Below are 15736 nucleotides of genomic sequence, written 5' to 3'. Positions count from 1 at the left end.
CATGCTGAAGTGAACTCTTCATCACGTGTAAGTTTTAATCAGTTGTCTATTGTTCTATTTTGATAATTAGATGCTGCTGAATAATTTAGTGTGGCTAATGGCTGTGAGAAAGCGTGCTTCTCTGCTAATAGGTAATTTGATCTTTTAGAGGTAACGGCTATACTACTTTTTGTGCATCGTTGCACACATCATCTTGTAGATAGTGTTTGTAGTGTAGCACTAAAATGCTATGTTACGTTACTCTTGTATACTAGTTTATTCACAACTTCTTCTAGGTTTTTCCATGTATTTGGAGTGTTCATAGTCATAATTTCCAGATATGCATTTGTCATAAGTGCAAACACGAGAGTAGTTGTAAAAATATGAAGTCAGAACAACATAGGTGAGAGTGTTGCAACCAAGTCTGCCATTTTCTTTTTGTAGTCATGATGAACGAAAAGGTCTCATCTGTGTCCGATTTTTCTGAACTGATGAATGGAACAGTTGTGCGAATTGTGTTTTATAGGGGAGGCCATGCTATCTACCTGGAATATTCAATCGGTCGCCCTCGTTAATTTTTATATACAACATGAGCTTATGCGTGCAACCTTCCTCTTCAGAAGATGGAAGTGGCGAGATCGAAGCTGAAAAGGCTTTTGTTTCGCAGGGGCAGCTATAGACCACCCCGAAAATTTTTTCTTTAAATATATACAATTCTGGGCTGATGTACAAAGCTAGTCATAATTATAGCATAAAAACCTATTAGCTTCATCTGTTGCATCAACTTGCATTGATTATTATTATTGAAGTTTTACCTGGTTAGTGAAAATGTGAAATCTCCTTGTGGTAACAATATTGGTTTTGTCTTAATCCTAGAGGAACATGTATCAAGGATCATGTTACATGTTAGGTTGTCAGATTTTCTGTTTGTTGATTTTATGGATTTCCAGAAGTATGATCATTTGAGAGTGATTACTATGGTTTTCTTCTTGGCACTGGCAATGCTAAAATGTCAAACTTCAAAGATTATAGGAAATCTGAAGTAAAAGATCTTTTCTTTTCAATTTAGCATTGGGTTCCCATTTTATTTATCAATTGTAATGGCATTTGAACTACAAAATGGAAGTTATATTGAATTTTTTTTATACCTAAGACTAAAAGTAACTGAAGTCACTAGGTTGATATATGGCAAGCTTACAAGTCATAAGTATGAAGAAGAATGTTCTGAAAGTGTTAGTGTGAAAGTGATTTGAAAATAATTTTGGTTAGAGCTTTCTAGTATTTTTTGGCAATTCTGTGATAAAATGCATGAGAATATAAAATATTTATGAAATACATTAGGTTAAAATGGATTTTAGTAGACTATTTTAATAGTAATTGAAAATGTCTTATGAAAATTATTTTTGAAATTTAATGTACTTATTTTAGGTGTTCTTAAAAAATATTTTTAAGATGTATTTTAATATATTTAAAAAGGGAAATCTATTCTCTTACCTTAATTAATGGTTAAGAGTTCGATCTTCGTCTTGGGTATGTAGCAGTTTTAAAACTCATGATCAGCATTTACCCCCTTTAATGAGTTTATAAAATGTAGAGGATTAGTTACTGGACTCGCTCCGCTTGATACCTTGATAAAAAAATAAAGAAAGGGTAAAGCTCTATAAAGGAAAAACACTCAATAAAGTATGAAACCTAGATACTGAGAAGTGGAGTAAAAAAAATGAGAAGAAAGAATTGTGGTGAGAAATGAGTGAGCATAGAATTTTTTAAAGTGTTTTAATTAAATTAAATTTGAATTTTTATCATTTAATCTAATTTTAATTTTAAAATGTTTAGTATTTCAAAATGATTGGTTAAGAGTTTTTCAAAAATAAAGTATAATTTAGAAATTACTTATGACAAAAAATAACTAGAGCTTTACCTATCATTAATCATTTTATGCAAAGTATATATAAAGAACGAAGAAAGTGATTCAAAGAAAAAATGATACGAGTATTGAACCAAGGTGAGAAATGAATCGAAATTAAGGTATAAAAACAAAAAAGAAACTCACATGAATCTGGGTTTTGTAGCCGAAAAATGGGTTTAGATGAGTTTTCAATGAGTTTTTAAAATTTTTATCACTAAAGTTCTAAAGTAAAGAATAAAATAGATAAATATGTTTATAAATTTTTATAAAGAAAAGCTTAAAGAAATAATATTTAACTTTTTTAGTTTTAAAAGTGTTCACATGTCACAAAATGATTGGTTAAGAGATTTTTTAATTGTTAGGGTAATTTGAGTAACAAAATATAATTTAAGTACCACTTGGAATAACAAAGTATAGCTTAAGTATCATTTGTGACAAAAAAAATAGATACTAACTTGAAAAAATGGTATTTTTAAATACCATTTTGTGATTTAAATCAATGTATTATAAGTGAAGGATAATGTTTTATATTTAAAATAAAATCTAAAATACAATTTTGTACATTACTTACCATGTATAAGAGTAGCTACTGAACTCTTGATTCAACGTGTAAGATGTGTTGAGAATTTTGAGGTTTTATAAGTGAGTTTGGTGTACATTAAAGTTTTATGAATGGGTTTGGTGTAAATTTATTATGAACAGTTGAGTAAACATGATTTGTTAAATGCAGAAACATTTTTCTGATCAAAATAAATAAATATGCAGAAACCTTTTCATTGAATTCGGCTTGAACTGTGGAGCAGTTTTTGGCCAGAACAATCAACGGTTTAGAATAGCTTTTCCTGCATAAAATTTTGAAAATTTTATTTTACTCAAAATTTGGTATAAATGATATATATATATATATGTAAGTCGAAACACATATTTTAACCACGCAAATCAAAACTGAAAACTGCTGCAGCATCTATCACGAATTCTAGTGGATGAAAAACCAAAATCAAGCACTATTTTGGATGCATACATACCACCTTCACATTTTTCGTACTAAAAGCTGTTATTTATGGCTTAATACTAATAAAATGAATTACATCATGAAATTATATATGTTTAAAAGTTGGTTATTTCTTTTCGGATTTAATTAAAAATATAAGTTTGAAAAAAAAAAAAGATTAAAACATAATTAGAGTTAGAATTTTCAAAATCCAATGCTAGAAGTCAATACGACTTGGACTAATGAATACTTTTATTTATTTAAAATATAATGTTTTATGACTTGGGCATTTGGAAGAAATTAACGGTTTAACATCTCTTTATAGTTATAATTGTTGGTTGGGTGTGTGTTCATTATTTAATTTTAATCTAATAAATCTATTAAAATTTAATTTGAACTGAATTTATTATAAAAGTAAAATTCGATTATAGAGTAAGTTGGACCAATTAAGCAAAACTGATTGATTTATCTGAATTAATCAAAACTTGGATACTTAAATGATCCTAGTAATGATCTAACCTTCCAAGGTTTTCGTACTCTTTTTAATTGTATTAGAATTTTACAATGTTTCAATTTGGCATTTAAAAGTTATTTAAGCCTTGCATTTAAATACTGATTTGTTTTGGCATTTTGGTTTCATCAAATAGGAAAAGTTAGAAATATTAATTTTGATTGATTAAAGGAAAACCAACTAAATTAATTGAAATTATTTTAATCCAATGAATCCGTTTCATAACGACTAATATTTTTTTAAATTTCAATTAATAAAAATTAACCGACACCACCTATTAAACACCAGTTCATAGTTACAGCTGTCCGTTCACTTCAACTCGCGTACTCAACGTTGAGAACCTTTCCGGTTTTGCAGAAAGAAAATAATTGGTCAACATGTAATGGAATGTAACGTATTCGCTATTGTTTGATATGCAAGCGTATGCATGTATGTGCCACCAAAACACACCCCAAATACAACTACCACGCACAAAAAATGAAAAAGAAAAACAGAACAGGTTCATCCAATTGTGAACCTGCATTTAAACAATCAAGAGTAAGAGATATGGCAGTCCCACATATATAAATATAGATACATAAGGGAACCACATCAATGGTTCCCTTACTTCTACAACTACCATCACCACTAGTCCAAGTACAAGTTCACACCAAAATCCAGCATTCTGAACCCAATAGTTACCTTCTATCTGGAAAATATTACGTAAAGGGTGAAAAAAAAAATGTAAAATACTGATACATACATGAATTATATTTAATTTCTTACTGCTTCCCTTGCATCCTTCCGTTTATCGTCGTCTGTTCTCCACTCTTCCATTCTGGATCAGTCAATTGTCATTGGTTGAGTCATGCAACACCTGAACCGGGCTTTACGCACGGTTGTCAGTATATCCGTTTCAGCAATTTCAAGCATCTTCACAATGTCAGTGAAGGGAGGACGAACTTCTGGGTTTGTGTCCCAGCAACGTGTCATGATCTCACGCAGCACTGGGAGGCAATCGTTTGGAATAACTGGCCTTACACCCTTGTTCACCACAGCAAATGCTGCCTGAACTGCAGTCATGTTCTGGAAAGGAAGCAAGCCAGTGATGAGCTCCCAAAGGACTATTCCAAAACTATACACGTCTACTTTTTGCGTGTAGGGTCTATGCTGTATCATCTCTCTGCAAGAGCCAAGACAAGCACAGAATCATAACCAATAGTATTATTAATATAAATAAAGAACAAAAATGAATAAAATACTTACAGCTGCAAATCAGATACCAATTCAGGGAAAACTGATGATAAACTAAATGTCAAAACAAATGCATTAACAAACACCGTTAACATAGTTATCATATATAAGATGCAAACCAGTTCCCAGTACTCGATTTGAAATAGGAGAGCAATTGCCTTCGACAAATCCAAGTACCATGGCAACTAGAGTATAACATGATGAAGTGATCCAATGTTACTTGACTATTTTCTCTCTCAGTGGGGAATAATTTAGCAGTGGATATTAAGTCAATAACACAAGAAAGAGGATTCAAAAGTACAGAACTTATCACTTACATAGGGTATTAAATATACTCGAGTGTATCACGTCTGCTCCTCAAGCAGCAACGTTAGTTAACTATTAATGTTTATATATGATAGAAATAACTGACATGGCATTCTGCCTCATCAGATATGGTTATATCAACTAATGCATACACTCTCAACTTTACATCACAGAATCTTAGAGATCCAAATACCTACTTCAAAACAAAGTCTAGAAAGGCGTTACTTCAACTAAAAACCAAGATACTAAATCAGAGGAAACACAAGAGAAATTCTTATATACTCAAGCTTTGTCAGCAAAACTTATTTTTGGTCAGCGCTCTCTTCATTTCATGGCCATTGATGTCTTCTCCAACTTCTAGCAAGACCAACAAGACCTGATTTTATATTTTCACTTGCCTTTCCTCCTCCTCACTTCTATCCTTCTAGTGATTTACATTTTGTCCCAGTAAACAACTAGGGTGGTTGCCACCTTTTTATCCTTCATCTACTCACATATGTATCTGGTCATGCTTCAAGCTTGGTTTCCAGCATATTTTTGAAGAAATCAGTTGCTGTCCCACAGATAATATTCCAATTTGTGGATAGCTGACCAAACAGAGCACATTCACAGTTTGCTGTCTCATTTTGAAATGCAGTAGAAACTGTCAAACGCTCCATTCAAATATAAGGTAAGAGACCTCGTTCAGTTTAAAGCTAGGACATTTCTTGGTAAAGCATACTTGCACCCAATCTCCCTATTTGAGCAAACTCCAGAATAAGCCATTACTAAGGGCATTAAATCATTCCTTGTTTCAACTTTATTAGGCCATTATTAAGTACATTGATTCACTTTATTTGTCCTACTCCCTTGCTTCAACATGACACAACAAAACTAGTAACCATGTGAAGGTAGATTCCCATGCTTGGCAATTAGCCTCTTTAGAATACTACCATTTACATTCAAAGAGACAAATCATAAGCAATGTTGGCCAGTCCAACCTCAGTGCTGTACAATAGAATGTTGCAAACATAAGGCATAAATTCCAAATAATCTCCAGGGTAGCCTTTGCAACTCCTCTATTGCTGTGCTGCTGCAAAAATTAGTCATTGAGCCAACGGGAACCCTTGCTCACAACTCTCAAATAAAAGTTACATGATTTATTAAATTAGAAACAAACTAATGGCAGTGCACAATAGCACACAACAATGAGACAGTGAGGTATAAACTGATATAAAACAAAGGATCACTTTAAATACATCAAACAGAAAGTACATGCATAACGGGTGGAAGAATACTAGATTTAGATTCTAAGGAAAATCTTTCAATACTTCCAAATTGCGCTGAGATCTAAAGGTAGAAGACCTGTTCTCTCAGCCATCTTACATGGAACGAAACAAAAATCCCAAAATATGGAGAAACAAGATGCACTGCAAATAGTGGCAGCAGATGAAAACAAGCTAGTCATAATCTCTGTCTTGCTACTGAACTGTTTAAAATCTCATAAGAACGCTCACTCTTAGAAATTAATTTAGGACATAAAGAAATGAATGAATGAATGCCTAATAAGTAATTATCCATCAAGTATCCACTTAACCGTTGTTCCATCTTCTTTATTTTACTTGAGAAGAAGCCTAATTCACTTTAAACTGCAACACATCTAGATGCCAAACATTCACACCTATGTTAGAGAGAGACTTCAGAAATCCTATCTTCTAAGGTAATACATGTACTTTCCCAATAATCTACTCAAACTTTCCTCACAATAACCAATAACAATTTCAAATTTTCAAGAACCTGAAATTGTTTAAACATTAAATATTCAAACCAAAAAGAAAGAGAACTCAAACTATTTAAATAAAATCATATTCTCGAAGACAGTACCTTCAAATTATCAAACAAAAGCATCAGCTATTAGAAGGAAGCTGCTAGTCGGCATAATGAAGTTAAGAACTTCATAATCAAAGTCACAATTCCAATAAAGATGTAAAAGAAACTATTCTTGTTGATGATTTCAAGCAGCAAACTCATAGAATATATATAATTACAAGCTCCAAAGACTCACTCTCTAACATAATTCACAACAGAAGAATATCATAGATAATCTGCAAATCGTTAAAAGTTAATTAAACAAAGGAGTGCAAAATAAACGCAAAAAGAATGCCCAACTTTAAGGGTTTTCTTGGAAAAATAAAAAAAAAAATCCATAGAGCTCATGCAGATTAGAGAGAATCATCTAACAAAGACGAAAAGTTCCATCATTTTATTTCACAAAAAGATGCAAATGTCATATCGTAACAGGGGAAGAAACTGTAACATATACGGCCAAAAGACTTACGGAGCCATCCAACGGTATGTCCCAGTCTCTGGAGTCATGCCCTCAGTCTGCACCTCAATACGTGCAACTCCAAAATCTGCAATCTTTATTGATCTATCAGCAGCTATTAGAAGATTATCCGATTTCAAATCCCTGTGAATAAACCCAAGTCCATGCACATAGGCCATCCCTCTTGCAACATCCAATGCCTGCTTAACTGCCAATTTCAAAGGCACAGCACGATTCTGCCTCCTTGTTAGAAACTGTCGAACTGAGCCACCCTTTGCATACTCTGTCACAATGCACCAAACCATTGGTTTGCGACAAGCCCCAATAAATCGAACAATATTTGGATGCTTCAGTGTAGCAAGCATCATAACTTCCTGCTGAAACTGCTGTTCCATAACTTGTGCCTTCTCAGGGCTATTCTCTGGCCTTTCTAATATCTTAATCGCAACATCCTCACCATTATATGTACCTTTGTATAACTTGCCAAAGGCTCCTTGAGCAAAAGCTGAACCCATGTTAAGTTTCCTTAAATCAATAGTCCACTCATCATAATTTGGCAATCCCTCAGTTGGGTACCTATTATCCATCAATGCTTGTGCTAATGCATCATCATTAAGTGCGTGGCCAACTTTACCAGGACGAATCACGCTCTGCCCCACAGAGACAGAGTAATTGTGGCGGTTCACAGGCTTCAGACCAGGATGGCTTAAAATGTGAGTTAGAGAATCATTAGAACCAACGCTGCTGTTTTCAACAGACATGGACACAGACCCACCAGCATTACTTGTCTGTAAACTGTCAATAGACATGTTAGTACCCTCTCCAAGCTTTTGGTAAAACCCTTGAGTAAAATCATAGTAATTGTTATCGTTGTTGTCAGTTCCTCCCATAAGTCCAGTAAATTTAGGACCCTCGACCATTTTCCCAATCATGAATGAAACCCCAAATGATAAAAACCAGGATAAGCAGATTTCCTTAGCCCAAACTCTTGACACTCATTTGATGGCACAATCTCTACACGATCTGCCCTAAACCAACAAAAAATGAAAGCTTGTGAGTTACCATCTAAAGATTATGGACGAGCAATGATTGAGTTTTACGAAAAGTGCCAGACAAAAGCGTCCACTGGCAAGAAAAGGGACGTAAGTGAAAGTTTGGAGATTTCAGAGGATAAGAAATATTACAGGGAGAAGATACATCGGGAAAGAGTGTCCAGATATCATCAGACACCCGGGTCCTTAAATTTTTCTGCTTTTTGTTTGTTTTAATTCAAATTATTTGAGAAAGGAGATACTTTTGAAATGATTGTTCTTAATTTTGGTTTTAGTATAATCGAATGAAGAAATAAAGCAAACCTATTTAGTTGCGGAAAATGAAACACCTTCGAATTCGAGCTGCTAGCAAACCCTAGACATGCAATTACTGGGATCCCGGATTGCTTAAGCTGAATCGAAGCTCGTAGCCAAAATAACCATTCAAGAAACAGTCAACCCTCAAAGTACCAGCGATAACTGAGATTGAAATGCAGGAGCACTGGTTATAATAGATAGAAGTTCTGGGCATGCTAAAAACAATAATCTAACAAAAGAAGAAAAAGCCCTAGACCCTTATGTCCTTATAGAAACCAACAGAATGAAATTTAGACCAACCGGACAAAAATAGAAACTCAAAATTCTTAAATTTTATATTCAAGTTCAACATCCTTCCCAGCCCAAAATTTTCATTTTTATTAGAAAACCAAATTATTAGAAAGAATAACATATTCCATCACACGGCAACCAACTTGAGGCATAGATCAGATAGTGAAAAGATGCTCAAAATCAAATAAAACGCGGAAAATTGCAGAAAAACAGCAAAAACTCGAGCAAGACAAGTGATAAAGAGAGCGGATTCAGATGAGATAAATAAAATGCATACCTGAAACATATTACTAAAAAAAGAGTAGACGGAAATTTAGAAAACGACTGATCGAGATGCTTTAATTTTATAAATTCATTTAAAGCCTCCTGCAAACAAGAAGAACAAGACGAAGAAGACGAGCAAAAGATTTAGCAAACAAAAAAAGGGGTAAAAAAGTTGAAGACGAAGAAAGGACCAAAAATCGAAACAACAACGACGACGAGAAGAAGAAGAAGAAGAAGAGGACCGGAGGAGCGGCATACGCTTCTCGATTACTTTCAAAGCCTCGTTTTTATTGTGACCAGACCCAACACCAGTCGTCACTATTCTCCCTACTTTTCCACTCGCTTACAATACACGTGTCGGTAAAAGCCTTGCTTTGCTGGCTTTTTCCAGGACTCTATCCTGTAATAAAGCGCGTGTAGTTCCTTCGCTCTTTTTTTAATCCATCCTCCGGGACTTCTTTTTCACGATATTTGTTTTAAAAAAGAAATTCTCGAAGCGATTTTTGAGGCGTGAAAACTTAAAGCAGAAGAAGAAATTCCTAAGATCAATAAAGAGAAGAAAAAAGGTAAGAAAGTGGAACATATTAGGAAGTTGAGTTAGATCCGATCCGTATCGCAAGTATTGAATAGTTGAAGTGGAAGTGGAAAATGGAAGGGATAAATGAGAAAGAGGAAGCACAAAAAGGTTCATCTCCGGCTGAATTGGGCAAATGGGCGGAGTATGTTCTTTGTAATTTGTAAATGTATTGATTGGATCAGGGTTTGTTGTTTTTTAGAATGTAAAATATAGGAGTGATTGAAATGACAGGATTCAAGATACGCTCAAGAAAAGAGTGATTACGGTGGATGATTTCCCGTGGAGATTAGCCTCACAGTCGGAGTCGGAGCCACAGCAGCAACAGCTCAAGTATGTGGGAGGCGTAGACGTCAGCTTCTCCAAGGAAGAGCCATCTATGGCATGTGGGAGCTTGGTGGTGTTGGACCTACTTCATGATCTACGCCTCGTCTATCAAGAGTACACTTGCCTCAGCCTTGACATTCCTTATATCCCGGGCTTCCTTGCCTTCCGTGAGGTAACCTCTTTTTCTTTAATCTTAACTTTTACAGAGTCCAGTGACAGGATAATGTAAAAGAAAATGAGTGTCTGGGAATTTGAAAATGACTCCACACTGGTCCACCTTGTCTTTGTAACTCAACTCATTCCAAACAGTTGCTGCTTTATGTTGGGCCAAATATCATCCAAGGCTACTTAATTCAATAGCTTATTCCGGCTCCAGCTGTACCTCTGTAAATAAGGCAGTTACATGACATTCCTACCTTTCTAGACATATGCTTCGATCCAAGCAACTCAAAGTGGCCCAGCTTGGATGAGCACCATCCATAGATTCCTCATTAACTAGACAAGTCTTTAAATCCCAAACCGTCCTCTGCCTTAGGATACCAACTAACTCTGCCCCCTTTTGCACATCCTTCGATTTCTTTCCACAGGAAAGTATTGCATAGTTGTGACTTTGTTTGGTAGTAAGTGGTTTCTACTCCAAAATTTGGATACTGAAAAGAACAGACTGAATATGCTGCAGATGACCTGCAAAGGATAGCTGTTTGATTGCTCAGCTCTTGATTCTTTGTGTGATTTTTTTCACCAGAGGGTTACAATCCGTCCCCTAGTTTCTTAGTGATCAGAGGTACTCCCAGGTTTGTGACAGGCAGTGTTCCGAGCTTGAACCTATCTTTGCAGCTATGTCCAACAACATCTCATCACTTATCCCTGAACTATGGATCTCACTATTGGAACAATTGAGCTACAAAGGTGAACTCACATAGAGAACTTAGTATGTTGGTTATGGCTCCAACAAATTCACTCTTCCCTTTGGTGAAGCTTAACCGCTCATCAATGAAGCACAAATACATGAGCCTCATTTTCTTGGACTTAAGATGATATGGAATAACCCCATACATGGTTGCTTGAAAAGGCAGGATAGCACATCCATCGCTATGGAAAACAAATATGGGGAGACTGGATCACCTTGTCTAGCTATCCTACAAGCCGTCCATTAACTGTTATAGAAAACCTGGATGCACTAAGGCATTTTCTTATCTACTAATAAACATTTCAGAGAAACCAGGAACATTGGTCTCTTGGATAATGAACTCCCGCTCTAGTGTATCAAAAGCTTTGTACCTAATGTGCTTTTTAATTGCTTGACTTCTACTTCTGGCATTAGCTGGGAAATCCAAAAAAATGTCTTTTTTTTTATGTCCCCTTGCATGCTTATGCTCTAACCTTGTTAATGGGGTTAAATATTAGCCATGTAGATATGTCCTTAGTGATAGAAATTGATTTCAAACTGCGCACCCATTTAGAATAGTGGTTTTTGTTCTTGATGATGCAATCAGCCAGTTTTTATGTAATATACTTTTGACCCTCTGCAAATGGGTTTTGTGGATTTTCTTCTGACATATGCCACTAGGGTTAAGTGTTGCTTTCTTATAATAGTATGTGACAAGAGACCAACAATTTGTGAAATTTTGCATAGCTTTATTATCTGGAAATCTGAGTTCGGAATAAATGTTTTTATCAAATATTAAATTACCCAATTTCATTTTTGAATCATCCTTGGTTATCTTGGCGTAACTGTTTTGTAGCATGCTTGTTGGTTACTTTATCAGTGTTCGTACTCATTTGTTTATTTCTCTACTTTTCCAGATTCTGATATATGTATATTCGGAGAATAAAGTTTCAGATGAAAATTGGAAATAAATATATTCTGAAAGGTTATTTGTTTATTTTGGATAATACATCTAAAAATATCCCTATTGTATCTACACCCACAACATCACACATATAATATCTATATTTGAAAATTTCTTGAGGGCATGTTCCTCCCTGGTTCTCTGGTCATGTGACTCCTTACCAAGTCTTCCATCATTCTATCAACTATTTAACTTAGCCAATTTAATTCTCTTTTTTCAAGGCTCCCATTCTTTTACATCTCTTGGCGAAGATGAAAAAAGATGCTAGTCCTTTCTACCCACAGGTCCTCTCCTCTGTTTTTCAATTTAAAGTTATTAGTTTTGTCGTTATTTATTATTGTTCATCTTCTCCTTAGTGTCATCTAATTCCTGCATGCGTTTAACAGGTACTTATGGTGGATGGTAATGGATTACTTCACCCTCGAGGCAAGTCAGTCTTTTACTCTATTAAATGCCCTTATCAATTGTCTCCTTCTCTGTATTTTGAGGTTTTTCCTTTGCCAGGTTTTGGTTTGGCCTCTCATCTAGGTGTTATTGCTAATATTCCAACCATTGGTGTTGGAAAGAACGTAAGTTTACATCAACTACTATTCTATGCACCATTGCATATTATTAGTCATTTCAATGAACAAACATACATGCAATATATAAATGTATATTTGATCATGGTCAATATATTTATATCTTTTTCAGCTGCATCATGTTGATGGTCTTACTCAATCTGGGGTAAGAAAACTTCTCGAAGCTGAAGAAAACAAAGCCAAGGGCATTATTACTTTAAGAGGCAACTCAGGATTCATCTGGGGTGCGGTAAGAAGTTGAGCAGGGTTTGTGTTTATCTTATTCTTCCTAGTCATAGCATAAGCAGATATGTAGTACATTTATTAAAAAAAGAAATCACGTTCTTGCAATGAAAGAACTTTTATGCAACCAATCCTAACATGCTGTGGCTTTATGCAATAACTTAAGCCGCCATGAAACTACCACCCTTTTGTTAAAGAGCACTTTCTCTTTCAACATGGGCATTGTAATTTGACTCAAAAGAGCAGAATGCAGACCCGTGCTTCTTTTTCCTTTGAAATATTCCGAGGATCATACCTTAGGGAGGTTTGTCTAAACTAAATTGCAATTCACACAATGCTAAGTCTAAATAGTAATCACATACTAATTTTAGTACAAAAAACAAATAATAAAAAGATATAGAAAAGAACATAAAAATCAAAACTAGAATAAACAATCGAATCCTCAATCAATTTGAGCAAGCAGAAGATTAACTCGCATTTGTATTCATGATCACCTTCAGATTCAGGTTTTAACAAATTAGTTAACAATTAACCTAGTTAATACCTTTCGGCTTGTGACTAAGTTAATTGATTGATTTAACCTACTTATGTTTCGACCTAATAGCTTAAATCGGGATAGATTAAGTGGTGCTTTGTAGACTATCTTTTCGATCTCATCTACCTAGGGTCGTCAATCCTAGGGTTTAATTTCGTTTAACCTATGTCAACTAATTCGGAATAACCTTAAACCCTTAGTCAATCACTCCCACTTCTGCTTGTCAATCTTTCTAGGGTTCTTAGTTCACGGCTATTCTAGATGCAATTTTCCCTAATCGAATTTTCAGCATTCAAAATAAATATGTAAAAACAAGAGAAGGGAGAAGAGAAATCTAGATCCGAAGTTGTGTATTGAAAATTGATCTGAGAAACCCGTAAATAGATGTTGATTGTAATGCGATTGGAGCAGAAATGAAAATGATCAAATAGAATTGCAAAAAGAACTGAAAACTAAACTTGAAATGAAATCGAAATTGTTTGAACAGAAAATCTGAAATAAAACCCCTAAATCTAATCAAAGAAATTTCAAAGTGAAGTAGGCATAAGCCGTAATCATGCATTTACTATACCTTGAGAGTTTCATTTCTTTTCATGTACTATCTAACGAATCTACTAGCATGTAGGTGTTGATTTATTTAATGCTGGAGTCTGTCATTCTTATGCAACTTTGAGAAGCTCAGCATATTAAAGATATCTGTAAATTTTTTTCTTTAACCTGTTGAATGTTAAAGTAGTATAAGATATCAACATGTTGCAATGCTAAGTCACTTGTTTTTATTTTTCATTTTCATTAGTTCATAGAGTTCAGGATTCAAAAATGAATGTACAGAAGTTATCTCGGCTTTATAGTCCCAAATCTTCACTGTACTTTGTCTTTTTCAATAGGCAATGAGATCAGAGCAAGGTTCACTGAAGCCTGTATTTGTTTCAGTTGGTCATAGAGTATCACTTGAAACTGCCGTTGAGATTGTAAACATGACTTGCAAATTTCGTGTGCCAGAACCTATCAGGCAGGTAATCTCAGTTTGGTGCTTTCTGGTAAAATTATGAATTTGTTCTTCAGCAAATTAGCATGCACCCAATTCTTTGAAGTGCTTAATCTTTTAGCTTTTATTTATTTATTTCTTGTATCATTGATTGTTGTTGTTCTAAATGAGAATCTGGAAGTTCCCTGGTCTTAACAATTGTTGAAGGCTTTGTTGCTTTGGTCTGATGTTATTAGAGCTACATATTGTTAGGTTTTTGAGAAAAAACACCTGAAAAGAAACTGACTTTTTATGTACATCTAAGAGGTGAATTAGAGGGATTGTCTAAGGTAGAAACCACTTGAGATTCCTCGAGGGGTGAAATCCAAAGCATAATTTGGAATGCACCCTTACTGATTCAGGGTTTCAAAATACCCATGCAATAGTAACTCCTTTCCTTATTTTGATATAATTTTGCTTGTCAATGAGATCAATTATTCAGAAATAAGAAACATGAACCTTTGAGCATCTTGTATTTGATTGTTAATGTGGTATGAAATACTCAAGCCTAGACTTGCATTTGTATATGTAGGCTGATATAAGATCCAGAGAGCATCTTCGAAACCTCAAAATGAAATGATCGAGTGATGCAATTGCTAAATGGTAGGTTATTTTGTGAACTTTTTTCTCCTTGCTCGGTTATGTGAACCTGCAAGTTAAGTTAAAGATTGTGCAGCTTTTTCTTAGATAGATGTTAAGATTTGTTCTTAAAAGCAATTAGCTAATGTGGAAAGCATCTAGGATCAGTACTGGTGGCAGTACGTTGAGCATGAGTGATGATTACTCTGCAGTACTAGCGGCATTTGTTAGATTTTAGATTTTCAGAGCAGTTTCAGGTATCAAGAATGAAGACACTGCCACACGATTGACTTCTCATGTAAGTAGTTGCCGTCCCCTGACAGCTAATAGCATACTTGAGTTTTGGGAGGGCTGACAGCAACAGTTGGCAATGTTGGCTTGTGTTTCTTTTCCTGACTGTTCTCATCATGTTTGTATAGCAAAAAGTCCAAAGGCATTGAATGATCCATCAATCAAACGAATTTAACTACAGAAAGCTTAGCTTGTACTTAGACGTGCTAGCCCAGGAATACAGAGATGCCATGTCGGTTTGCATTTGCAAGATTCTTATTTATTTGATGCGGGTCCTTTTGCAGTTAAATTGTAGAATTCCAACTACACAAGACTATGTATAACCCTCTTGATTCTTGAATGGTCTTTAATTTTGCTGCCAATAATATTAGTTAATATTGTACTTCAACCCTCAACTATATATTATTGCAAGGCATTGTGGTAGGATCGATTAAAGGTCGGTTAGCAGCCACTCTGCTCATATGGCCAACAATCACTTAACTCACAGCATACATCACAATCCCACCACAGAATGCCTGAGCACTTGATGGTGATGCTTTTGCATCACTCAGTTCAGACCTTTTCTGGTTAGTTCTCACTATCAATGCTTGAGAGGATCACTTTGATGAA

The 15736-nt window shown here is 34.9% G+C and overlaps 2 protein-coding genes and 1 long non-coding RNA gene across 20 annotated transcripts; 2 read left to right on the top strand and 1 right to left on the bottom strand.

The window, feature by feature from the left end:
* Positions 1–96: 96 nt before the first annotated feature.
* On the top strand, positions 97–1124 carry LOC128293089 (uncharacterized). Its single transcript, XR_008283134.1, has 2 exons — positions 97–131; positions 506–1124. It is a non-coding gene; the product is annotated as an uncharacterized LOC128293089 (long non-coding RNA).
* Positions 1125–3868: 2744 nt separating this feature from the next.
* On the bottom strand, positions 3869–10110 carry LOC108472460 (serine/threonine-protein kinase STY13). Of its 12 annotated transcripts, none has more exons than XM_017773987.2 (5): positions 9980–10098; positions 9152–9240; positions 8590–8745; positions 7247–8262; positions 3869–4552 (listed from the first exon to the last, which is right to left on the bottom strand). In XM_017773987.2, exons 4-5 carry the CDS (start codon positions 8164–8166, stop codon positions 4213–4215), a joined length of 1260 nt encoding a protein of 419 aa, XP_017629476.1. In that variant the 5' UTR covers positions 8167–8262; positions 8590–8745; positions 9152–9240; positions 9980–10098; the 3' UTR covers positions 3869–4212. The 12 variants fall into 12 exon arrangements, with proteins under 12 accessions (XP_017629476.1, XP_052884388.1, XP_052884387.1 ...); XM_053028428.1 differs by lacking the exon at positions 9980–10098 and adding an exon at positions 9397–9517; XM_053028427.1 differs by lacking the exon at positions 9980–10098 and adding an exon at positions 9381–9514.
* Positions 9584–15492, top strand: LOC108472462 (uncharacterized). 7 transcript variants are annotated; one of them, XR_008283135.1, is made up of 10 exons: positions 9584–9857; positions 9947–10211; positions 12114–12176; positions 12279–12318; positions 12397–12461; positions 12586–12702; positions 14118–14246; positions 14790–14860; positions 14999–15134; positions 15256–15492. XR_008283135.1 is itself a non-coding variant. In XM_017773992.2 (9 exons), the coding sequence occupies exons 1-8, from the start codon at positions 9787–9789 to the stop codon at positions 14835–14837; spliced, it is 798 nt and encodes a 265-aa protein (XP_017629481.1). In that variant the 5' UTR covers positions 9584–9786; the 3' UTR covers positions 14838–14860; positions 14999–15492. The 7 variants fall into 7 exon arrangements, 3 of the variants coding, with proteins under 3 accessions (XP_017629481.1, XP_017629484.1, XP_017629485.1); XR_008283137.1 differs by having other exon boundaries at positions 9719–9857; positions 14118–14242; XR_008283136.1 differs by having other exon boundaries at positions 9719–9857; positions 15005–15134.
* Positions 15493–15736: the final 244 nt, after the last annotated feature.

This window comes from Gossypium arboreum, chromosome 5 (genome assembly GCF_025698485.1).
Source record: "Gossypium arboreum isolate Shixiya-1 chromosome 5, ASM2569848v2, whole genome shotgun sequence".
Lineage (NCBI taxonomy): Eukaryota > Viridiplantae > Streptophyta > Magnoliopsida > Malvales > Malvaceae > Gossypium > Gossypium arboreum.
This window is presented reverse-complemented; position numbering and strand designations above follow the sequence as displayed.

Coding starts and splice junctions, on each gene's coding strand:
- LOC108472460 (XM_053028430.1), bottom strand. CDS start 8,166: ATGATTGGGAAAATGGTCGAGGGTCCTAAATTTACTGGACTTATGGGA. Junction 4,553..7,246: donor ACATACCGTTGGATGGCTCC/GTAAGTCTTTTG, acceptor TGGCTCTTGCAG/AGAGATGATACAGCATAGAC.
- LOC108472462 (XM_017773992.2), top strand. CDS start 9,787: ATGGAAGGGATAAATGAGAAAGAGGAAGCACAAAAAGGTTCATCTCCG. Junction 9,858..9,946: donor GAATTGGGCAAATGGGCGGA/GTATGTTCTTTG, acceptor TTGAAATGACAG/GATTCAAGATACGCTCAAGA. Junction 12,177..12,278: donor CTAGTCCTTTCTACCCACAG/GTCCTCTCCTCT, acceptor TGCGTTTAACAG/GTACTTATGGTGGATGGTAA.